Source organism: Phasianus colchicus, chromosome 14 (assembly GCF_987193195.1).
Source record: "Phasianus colchicus chromosome 14, bPhaCol1.hap1.1, whole genome shotgun sequence".
Lineage (NCBI taxonomy): Eukaryota > Metazoa > Chordata > Aves > Galliformes > Phasianidae > Phasianus > Phasianus colchicus.
In genome coordinates this window covers 17,197,909-17,209,023 of record NC_143449.1, presented here as the reverse complement: position 1 = coordinate 17,209,023, position 11,115 = coordinate 17,197,909, and the positions used below count along the sequence as shown (strand labels likewise).

At 46.5% G+C, this 11,115-nt stretch overlaps 1 protein-coding gene across 1 annotated transcript; it reads left to right on the top strand.

The window, feature by feature from the left end:
• The first annotated feature begins 3,909 nt into the window (after positions 1-3,909).
• Positions 3,910-8,923, top strand: LOC116229618 (protein FAM162B-like). The gene is made up of 5 exons (XM_031594196.2): positions 3,910-4,075; positions 4,588-4,659; positions 6,031-6,127; positions 7,022-7,130; positions 7,812-8,923. Exons 1-5 carry the CDS (start codon positions 3,910-3,912, stop codon positions 7,917-7,919), a joined length of 552 nt encoding a protein of 183 aa, XP_031450056.2. The 3' UTR covers positions 7,920-8,923.
• Positions 8,924-11,115: the final 2,192 nt, after the last annotated feature.

Below are 11,115 nucleotides of genomic sequence, written 5' to 3'. Positions count from 1 at the left end.
TTCATTCTATGATTCTGATTATAAGTGCTTAAATACACGAGCTCAGGGAGGAAGCCAAATCCTGTCTTGTGTTGAAGGCAAAGGTAGAGACCAGCCCAAATCTTTCTCACCTGGGGAAAATGACTGTTCCTGTCATGGAAAATACCAAGCAGTTATATCTACCACCTTCCCATATTAAGAGACCAATGGCAAGAAGGCTCATCTAATGTAAATCAGGCAACATTTACCAGGGTAAGTGGAGCACTTAGTAGTGTTTGATGCCATATTTTTGGTTGCTGGGTAATTTATTTTCTTCCAGATTTGCAGTGATATTATCACACTTGGAAGAATAGGAACAATAAAGGGGAGTTGGACTAACTGACCTTTGAAAGTCCCTTCCAACTCTAAGGATTCTATGATTCTAACATTGGAAAACGTGAAATTTTCAACAACTGTGGAACTGGTGGGGAGATGAATCTAGATTTTATTTTTAAAAGCACAAGTGAAGTTTAAAGCAGAAAGGGAGGGGGTATCCTTTACTGCCCATGCTCCCTTTTAGCAGCTGCCTTGTTGTATTGATAACACTCAAGATTGGCGTCAAGTTGTACCAGGGTAAGTTTAGGTTGGATATCAGGAAAAACTTCTTTATAGAAATGGTTGCTGAGCACTGGAATAGGCTCTCCAGAGAGGTGGGTGAGACACCATCCCTGATTGTGTGTAAAAACCATCTGGATGTGGTGCTCAGGGACATGATTTAGAGAGGGTTGTTTGAGTTAGGGTAGTAGGGTTAGGTTGCAGTTGGACTTGATGATTTTTAGGGTCTTTTCCAACCAGAGCAATTCTATGATTATCAAAAAACAAGTTCTGAAGTGATGAAAAGCTGGCGCTGATGCTTGGTTTTGGTCCTACAAACCCTCTGAGCCCAGGTTTGCTGTTCTGCTCCTCATCATGTCTTTCATGTGTAAAGCTTCCTGGGGCACAGAAGGCTGAGGGATGCTGAGCCTTTTGGCTCTGAGGATATTGCACGTGAAAACAAAGCAGTAATATTTTTTTTTGGTTGAACGGTCCTCTGAGTTCTTTTCTATACGTGTGACTAAAAAGTGTTGTTGTGCAATCTTATGAAAACGAACCAGGAGGTGGGAGGAGGCATTCTGGTCCCACCTGGGCTTTTTGAAGGGGTAAACTTTCATTCCTGTGATTGTTGAAAGCAGAAAAAGCAGAACAGGTGCGGAGAACCTGGCTCCAAATTACTCACTGTGCGATGGTTTGGCTGCGATCTGAGGGAAGGCGCTGGGAATTGCAGCATAAAGGCAGTCAGAAAGCAAGGAGCAATGGATTTTATATTGTGGCCTTTCAATTCCCATTCCACAAAGGCTTTTGTGTACATTTAGGGAGGGGAGGAGAACTGGCTGCTGGTCCTGCCCATGGGAACAGAGAAGGGTGCGAGGGTGACGCAGAACGCTCTGCATCTCTCCTCTGCTCAGGAAGGGATTCAAGATGCTCTAAGCCAGAGAAAGATCCACAGTGCACACAAGGGAAAGCTTGATTTCCTAACGCAGCGGTGTGTTTTGTTTTTTATTAGCTATCTTGCACTGCAGCAAAACTCATCCCGGTCATAATCGTTCCCAGTGCCAAAGAAAAGAAGTAAAATGCAGGAGCAAATAACTGCCTTTGTGGGTTCATGAAGACCAGGGCGTCTTTGCACTTCTGAGTTCTGGCATAATAAATCCTGAAGTGCTTTTCTTCTCACAGCAGACGCGGTTAATACAGCTGTTTGCTGGTGTGTCCTTAAGAGGAAACAAATGGCAACTTCTCAGTGGGCAAGCAGCAGAAGCCTGAAAACCCTGTGATTTTCTCCTCATTTGAGAAGCTAAGAAAGAAAATAAAAATGATATATATCTCTATATATTTTCTTCTTTAAATCTCTTCCTGTGTTTTCCACCGGGACAAAATGCAATCAGCATTTCAGAACGTGTCTCTTAAGGTGGAAATGACAGCAGCTCACTCACACCACCTGCCCCGACACCAGAGATGACCAACTGGACAAGATGCATTTCCTACCCAGCAGCTCTTCTGCAGAGGGGGCCTATGGGGATGCTCAGGTGTGCTGGGCCCTGTAAACTGCTGTAGAAATGCAGCCCTTCTCCTCCCCACATCCTGCAGCCCCCAGGACAATCCTTATCAGGACACAGTGAGTATAGCAGGTTTCCCTTCTGTTTCTTCCAGTGCAATCACAGCTGCTGACTTCTGCTTGTCTGCAGATCCAGCTTGCAGCTGGAAGCTCAAATCTCTTTTTATTTTCTGTATGGGTTCCTAATCTGGAAATGGATCTAATTTGCTTTACTGAATTACAAGCAAATTAAGCTGAACACATTGTGTAATGCCCCGATGCGTTGCAGGGCTTTCGTGAAAGTGAAAAAAGAGTGTTTGTAATTGCTTCAAGTTTCTCCTTTCCTCAATATCGGTACCTTTGTGTTCTCAAAAATATAAAATGTCTCTATTAACAGCAGAGGTTTTGCTCAGGGCCAGGAGCTGGAGCTGCATCTGTCTCACATCTTTCATCCTCTCAGCCATAAAAGAACATCCCTGCCAACATCCCGAGCTCTGTTTCCTTGCAGTTCCTCCCTTCACAGTCAGGCACACTTTGGTTATCTGCAATATTGCTCTTGATGGTATTATTAAATAGTTCTGATCATTTTCCTGTTGGCAATAGCTTTTTCCTCTCAGATGGATTTTTTTTTTTCCCTCTGGTTGTAAATCAGCTTTAGAGCCTCGTACGTTTAAGGAGAGTAAATACCTCAGTGCTCCAAATGAGACAAGTATTTTGCATTTTCATTTCCTGACCCATCAGGGAGAGTTTCATGCAAAATGCGGGAGAAACATCAAAATGATGAAACAGCAGTGTTTTTGGTTTGATCTCTGGTTAGCACAGCTGATGTCAGACAAACTTTCCAGCGCTCCTCAGACTTTGCAGAGAGTGAACTCCAAGAGGGCAGACCCTTTATAGGTCATTTCTGAATGGCCAGTTGAGCTTGCTGACAAACATTCATCACCTGAGGTTTTGTATATTTTTTTAGTTTACTGATTTGATGAGATCTGAAAACCAAGGGATGAATCCTGCCCGAGGAGGACAGGCTGAGAAGAGAAGGCTCTTGGAAGGGCTGGGAGTAACCTGTCAGTACCTACAAGGGGCTGTAAGGAAGGAGGGGACAGACTCTGTAGCAGGGTCTGTTGTGATAGGATGAGGGGAAATGGTTTCAAAGTAAAAGAGGGGAGATTTAGGCTGGATATAAGGAAGTTTTTTCTAATAAGGGTGGTGAGGCAGTGGCACAGGTTGCTCAAAGAAGCAGTGGGTGCCCCATCCCTGCAGACACCCAAGGTCAGGCTGGCTGGGCTCTGAACACTGATGGAGCTGTGAGTGTCCCTGCTCAGTGCAGAGAGAGGTTCCCTTCCAACTCCAACAATTCTATGCAACATCAAGTTTGGTTTCCTTTCACCACACCGCGTTTATTCTGATAGCAAAGAAACCTTTCCTCTTCCCAAAGGTTGTTTAACAGGACTGATTTGCAAGGTTCTTTTTTAAGCTGAGAACAATTAAAAACTCTAACTGTGATAATTAACAGTCACAAAGCTTATCTTTGGGGAAAGTATAGCGCACAGTCCTATTTTAGTCCTATTATAACAAGGAGGGAGAAAAATAACATCAATCTCCACCAGTACTCAGAGCAGGAGCCTTGTGAAGTGCCTGCATAGGGCGTGAGCTGCCCATGCAGCGTGGGAGGTGTGTCATTTTGGCAAACAGAGAAATGTTGTGACGTAGAAACAAACTGTCAGCAGCCAATGTGGGAAAGGGTGTTCCTCCCTTCTCACAGGAAGCGGTAGTTTGGTGGAACTCACCCCAGGGTCAGCCTTCCGAGACGATTTACCAGGATGCTGGGGAGGATTCTGGGCCGTGGTCCAGTGGGGTGGTGGAGGTGGGGGGCTCACCTAAACGCCTGGGACCTCCAGGCTGTTCTACCACTGCTGTGCTGTGCCAGAGGTGTTGGGAACAGAGCCAGGGGTGCGCAGGGTGCAGTGCTGCAGACGGCTGCTCCAGGTGGGTGGAAGTTCTTTGGTTGTTGTTTTGTGCTGCAGAATGGGGGGAGAAGGGTTTGTGCAGGGAACAGCTGGGAAATGATCCCCGTTCTGTGCCGTTGCAGTGCTGTGTTGGTGCTATGAGTGCTCTCTGGGATACGGGGACAATTGAGAGTTCCAAGTAGAGGGATAAAGATTTTTGTGTGTGTGTGTTAAATAGTTCTGGTGCTATGGTGGCAAATACGAAGTGATGTCTTATGTCCGAGAATCTGTTAGCTAAAAAAAGAAAGTGAAAGCTCCTCCTTGCAGCCTGCTGCCGGGTTTCTGGAGGAGGATGGTGCAATCCCCACTCCTGCAGGTACAGTGCTGCCACATCCCATCCGTCCCCACCCAGAGCACACTGGAAAGCAGAGATGTGCCAGTTCAAAAGGGGACACTGCAATGGCTCAGTGCAGCGACTTCCAGGCAGTGGGTTTGTTTGTTGCTCCTTCCAATGACAATGAAGTTCCTAACCGTGGTTGCACATCCTTTCAGGCTGGTCTTCCCACCAGGGAGCTGCTTGTTGCCCACTGCAGATGAGGTTTCTGCACCAAATTCCTCGCCCTGGTGAGTACAGACTGTGTGGGGCTGCCAGTGCTGCCATGGGTCTGCAGCATGGGACTTTACCCGTATCTTCTTGGGGTTGGAATCTGTCCTTTCAGTGATCTGTCCATCTGATCAAATTCAGACTCATTGATATTTCAGATCCATCTCTGGTCTCCCTGGCACTGTTAAAAAAAAAAAAAAAAAGTAGGAGAAACAATAGATTAAATTTACCTGCCCTGTAAGGATGCCAAGATTTATACCTGGAATTGTTCAGCCATTTACCACCCCTGTTGTGCACGAGCAGGTGTGGGATAAAGGCAATTAATGTGATTTCACCATCTCAGTGCAGGCAGGGAGAGGTGCTCTGTGCCTTCAGCAGCAGCCAGGCAGTATGGGATGCTCAGACCATGCATCTTTGTGTCTGTCCCTTCCTGCATGGCTTGGTCACCCACAGCATGCTTCTAAACACCAGTCCCACATCACAGGGCACCATCAGCCAGCATCTTGTGTGCGCCCTGCCTGGGTGTGCAAGCAGTGGTTGCCTCTACAGGTGTACAAGGCAAAAGCCAGCATTTGGGCTGGCTTCCCCTATTTCCACAGGGGACTGTGGCCTCACTGTGGCCTGTCATTGGACTTGTTTCCATCAAGAGGCGCTGGAGTCCCTTTCTCATTATGCTCACAGTGACAGCATGCTAATGGCATCGCTGCAGCACTCTGCTGGGGTGTCATGTATCATCATTAGAGTACAGCAACCTGGTACCCAGCTTGCATGAGAACGACAGCCTCCCACCAGGATGTACTTCCACAGACCTCATCTCTCCATCAGCCCTTTCTGAGAGAGATGCTGTGGAGGAGTTACTGGTGCTGCTGGCAGTTTGCTGAGCTCCCTGTTGGAAAGCAGGAGGCAAGCAGGGTGACAGCATGCTGTGGGGTGGGTGATTGCAGCCTCACATCTCTTCCCTTCAGAATAGGGAAGACTGAGAAGATTTTTAGTTTAAAACCTACTTAAATAAAGAAAATAATTTTTTAAAATGGGTAGGTTCTAAATATTATAAAGCATCTCATCCCAGCTGCTGGATCTTATTGACATTAGAAAGCATGTTTGGCTCTCAAAGAATAGAAAAGTGCTGTTCTAAACTTTAGGTCCCTTTCCCCTTTAACTGTATTGGTGTTGGCACAGCTGCCCAGGGGGTGGTGGGGTCACCATCCCTGGAGGAGTCCCAGAACCGTGGGGATGTGGCACTGAGGGATGTGATTTGGGCATGGTGAGGTGGGTTGGGATCGGACTGGGTGATCTTAGAGGTCTTTTTGGCCTTATTGATTCAATGGATTCTTTTTTCTTCTTCTTCTTAAGCTTTTGCTCACTCTTTTCTTTTGCAAAATCTCTTAAAGCATTCAAAAATGAAAGAAGGCCTACAAATTTTGACAAAAAGGTGTTGGTGTGGGCAGGACGCTTTAAAAAGGAGGAGGACATTCCCAAGTACATCACGTAAGTAGACCTTTTTTCTTTTGATATTAATTTAATTTTGCTGAGTGGTGCTGATTGAGACCCCAGCCTACCTTAGTCAGAAGGTTGCTCGCAGGGTTGGTGTTTGTGGGCTGCCATGCCAATGGTGCTCACAGCTACTGGTGTCCAAAAAGAATCCCGACAGTTGGGAGCATGAACTTCTTGTTTTGCCTCTGATGCAAATTGGGTTCACTTATTTTTGTTGTCATCCATCTCAGACTCATCAGAAGTATCTTTAGCAAGGCAAGTGGCTCTGTAGTTCAGGAGTCACCATGGTAAAACGTCATCCACTTTGGGTTTTAAAAGTTTTGCTAGCTTTTATTAAAGGAACATTAGTGTTATTCACAGATCTGGTGGGAGACATCTGCAAAGAGTTCCTGGTTTCTGGTCTGTGGTTTTACCCACAGATGATCTTGCTGGTCATTTCCAACCTTGCAATTCTATGATTTTAAATGACCCCTCTGTCAAGGTATTTTGTTACAGGGCTGTGTTTCATTTCAGAGTCCCAGTGCCCCCTGCCTTGTGGGATCCTTAGGGGTTGGCCTTTCCCTTGCAGACATCATGGAATCCACAGCTGGATATGATTTCATGAATGACTCAGGCTGTCACCTTGCAGCCTCTTGCAAGCATGAGTGGTCAGATAAATGCTGTGAGTCACTTGTGGAAAGCAGTGGAGATTTCTCAGCAGTGGTTGCAAGAAGCTGCTTAGGATGATGACTCTGGATGGATGGTGGTCATCTGCTCCTGCTCAGCCTTCCACTTCATGGTGCACAGACAGGCAGCTGTTGGAAGATTTGGGGAGTCATCACCCAGCTCCTCACAATCTCATTTCCCACATGCTGCTGCAGGATGGGAACTCTGCTCTGTCCTCCGCAGGTCTGAGGTTCTGGATGCAGCAAGGAACACTGTGAGAATAAAGGTTTGCTACATCATGATTGCACTGACCTTGCTGGGCTGCTTGGCCATGGTCATCACAGGCAAAGAGGTGAGTAATATATTCTGGATGACACACTTATCGGGTGGTTTATGTGGATTTTCTTTTTAAAAAAGCACCCAGTTGGCAGGCTTTGAGATTAAGTCCATATTAGCAATATTAGCATGGGATCTCTCTTGCTCCATTCTCCAGGGATGAGGTTGGCATGGGGAAGCACAATTTGCTTGTTAGAATGTTCCTTCTGGCACACTTCACCATAAACTCATGTGCTCAGTGCCTCCATATCACAGTGTTTCAGCAAGTCCAAAGGTTGTGGAGTAGCTCAGACAGTGTTGGCAGAGCCTGCTCCTGCCCTGTGGCCATGGGTAATGTGTTCCTGTGGTTCTGCCCAGCATGCCACCATGGCCACATGGCTGTGATGCTCTCTTCTCCTGTGCCACTCTTCTCCTGTGTATGGAAGGAGGATCCGCAGCCTAAGTGGCACGTCCTAGTTGTGCACTGTCCTTCTTCCTACCTGCTCATGCACCTGTAAACATCATGCAGTGTAATTTTTCTGCTACTTAGAAGCTGAAAATGTTGAGAAATTGGTAAAACAAAGAAGCACATTCATGTCTTTCATCATGAAATATCAGAGGAGAGTGGGGTGTCAAAGCAAGTGGTGCAAATGAAGGGAACTTTAGTGGTAGGAAATGTATGTATGCATGCAATGTTTTTCACCATTTCTTTCCAAAGGCTGCTAAAAAGGATCACACACTGCTGAAGGTGAATGAAGAGAAGAAGGCTAAATGGAGGGCTGAAGCAAAGAAAGATCAGGAGGCAGCTGCTGTGAAGGCACAATGATCAGGAACAGGTTTACTTGAACAGTGGGAGAGAAGTGATTTGCACACATGCCATATGTACCTGTCTTCCTTTTACTCCTTGGATCTTTCTGCCTGCAACTCTCTCAGGGTAAAGGCTGCTCCATGTGAACTGTGAAGCTCTGGTGGAAACCCCAGCAGCTTCCTTCTCTGGCCTCTGGTCTTTGGTACTGGGTTCAGTTAAAATAAAGACACATCCTCTGAGCTGGGAAGTGTGAGAACGATGGGTGGAGGACTGCACAGCTCAGGATCCGTTCCTCGTGGTGCTGCTGCTGCTCAGCGTGGTCCTTGCAGGCAGGAAGGATGCAACCCTATGTCAGAGAGCATCCCAGGCTGTGCAATTCCTCTAGTGCACACAGGCTTGGCCAAAGGGATTTGGGGCAGAGGGAGAGCAGGTGTGAAATGTGTCCTCAAACCAAGAAGAGGTCGAATATCAATTCCTCTGGCTCTGCTATCATTGCTGTCCCACCCCTCTCGTTAGCCCCTCACAGGGGGACATGAGCAGGTGGAGGTGTATGAGCAGCCCTGGTGACTGAATTGGGCTAAAAAGCCTTTGGGTCAGGGGAGCTGCTGTGAACATGGGCTGGCAGCATGGGCTCATGGGGTGGTTTGGTTATGGTGGACAGCTGCCCTCCCAGGAGCAGGGAGCCTGGCCAGGGGCACTGCCCATCCTGTTGCACTTTGTTGCTTTGCTTTTTCATCTTCTGCTTCCAGTCGTTGGCATGGAAGCTCCCTAGCACTTGCTTAGTTGTGATTTTAGTTAGGATTAATTGCTAATAGATGGTTTGCTAAAACTGAATTCTTTTTAATCACCATAGTTCATTAACTCATAATAAAACAGCTGTCCAATTACATCTAAAACAAACACTTCTCTTCACAGCTTCATTTAAAGTGTCACCAAACTCTGAGATGGTGCTTAATGGGAGAGATCCTCAAATACTGAAAGTTCCATTTTCATAAAGTCATTAAATTTTAAGACAGACCTCAGCTTACCCTTGTGGTCCGAGTCTCCGTGCATCATTTATATCATAGAATCATTACGGTTGGAAAAGACCACTAAGTTCATCAAGTTCATCAAGTGAACCCATCACCATCAGCCTGCAAAAACAGGTAAACCCTTAAGACCCATAAGTTGAGCCCACAGAGCTGGATATGCTGCATGGGGTACCAAGGGATGTGGAGCAACAAAACCCACCATCTCATCTCAACCACCACAGGAGGTGGCAAACCAAGCTCAGCCTTTCTGCTACACATAATCACACCAAGGCTTGGCTCTGCTGCTGCAAGGTTTGTTACCTGGACCACGTATACTTGGTTCCAGCAGTCTGGAAGATTCCATGCAGGTATCTGGGTTTATTGTGCCAAAAATGACGGTCCTCTTATCACTGGTGTTTCACTCCATGAAGAAGCTGCTGGCAAGGGTGAGCTTTTCTCCAGGGCTTGGGGTCAGTGCTCAGCAGCTGTTGGGCTCTGGGGCTCCTGGGTCTGTGGGCTTTGGGTGTTTGGTTGTGGTGGTTCCTTCCTTCTGCACACCTGTGGAGGATGGGGAGCTGTGTGAGGGGACGTTACATCTGTCACATCTCGGTGTTTGCAGCCCTTGTTTCCGACTCACAGACCTGTGCAGTACAAATTGTAAGAAGTGATGTCTGCTCCCTGCGGTATTCCTCACAGTGCATCTCAGGAAAGTGAAAATAATGGTCTAGGACAAGTACAGAGTGAGCAAGTCTCTGATGAGAAGGCAGTTCTGCTGGCACAGGTAATCCACGCTTGTTGGGTGGATGTGACCTGGTTTCCTTGGTTAGTGCACTAACCTGGAAGAATTTCCTCAGAGTTAATGTTCATGTGGGGATAAACTAAAACACTCAGTCCCCTGGATAAGTTCTAAATTATTAAATGGCCTTCTTGGGCCCTCACTAAGAGGACACATGTAACACTCAAAGGAGCCCATTTTGATGCTCATAAACAAAATCACTTCCACATTCTGGACTTCCCTGACTAAAGCAGAAAAGGAGATGGCCACAACTGTGTTTGAAGAACAAACACATTAATCGTGACTTGTTCTGCACTTCCCTGTGCCTGGAAGAAAACGAATAAGCAGCCAACCCATTTCAGATATGGGCTATTTTCAAATCCTCTTAAATAACCTTGGTCTCTGTTGAGTAGTGCATAAAGCTGCTGCACTACATGTTGTCATTAAGAAGAAGGAAAAATCAATTCCTCCTCCCTGATCCAATGACGATGGGCCATGTTGGTTTGATCAGACGACCCAGCTGCCTTTGGGCTCTTACAAAGAGCAGTGAACATTATGTAGGGGATAATCCTTTTCCGGTGCTGGCTACAAGATAATTCATTTTAATATAGCAGTATTCACCCTCCAAAATCAATCGGATTAATCACTGGCTTGCACTCTGCTGGTGTAGCACAGCCTCATCTGGAGACATTCCCTGTATAATGGGAGATGCCAGCAGAGGACATTGTGCTGATGCCTCTCCAGCAGTGGGACTTAGCACTGCTCGCTAAAATCAGTATCTGTCTGTGTTTGCAGTCCTTTGACTCTCCTTTGGAAAAGCTTCTAATTAACACAGCTTCCAAATCCTTACCACCTTGGGCTGGTGGTGTTTTTTATTTCTCCTCCATCTGTATTGCTTCAGAGTCAAACCTGATCCTGGTCATTTAAAAAGGAGGCAGTTGTTGTTAGGAAGGAGTGATTCTTCCCCTTTTCAAAAACATGTCCTGTATTTCCCCAGCCTGGCCTTAAGGCAGGGGATGGAGCTGGGAGCACAGCTTTGCCACTGGGCTCAAGCATTGGAGGTGAGTCTTTTCAGCTCTCACCTTCTTGTTTATCCCTCTGCATCAGGAGGAAAGAAAGCTTCCATCCTTGTAGGGCTTTTGCCATTGCAATGAATTCCTACGTGGAAATGGTTAACAACGGGCTGTAGGCTGGTGCTAGAGAGGTTTGTCTCATAGTGATTGCTGGGGAATATTTTGCTTAGTAGCTGGAGTTTACCTAATTCTGCTTCCATTAATATCAATGCTGTGATTCCTCCTGACTGTGGATTAGAGATATTATCCACTGCTTTTGGAAATCCATCTGTTTTACAGAAAATTGCCTTCCCCAGGATTGCTGTGGGGCAGCAATGGATGCAACAGAGCTTTCTTCTGCTGCAGTGATGAGGTCT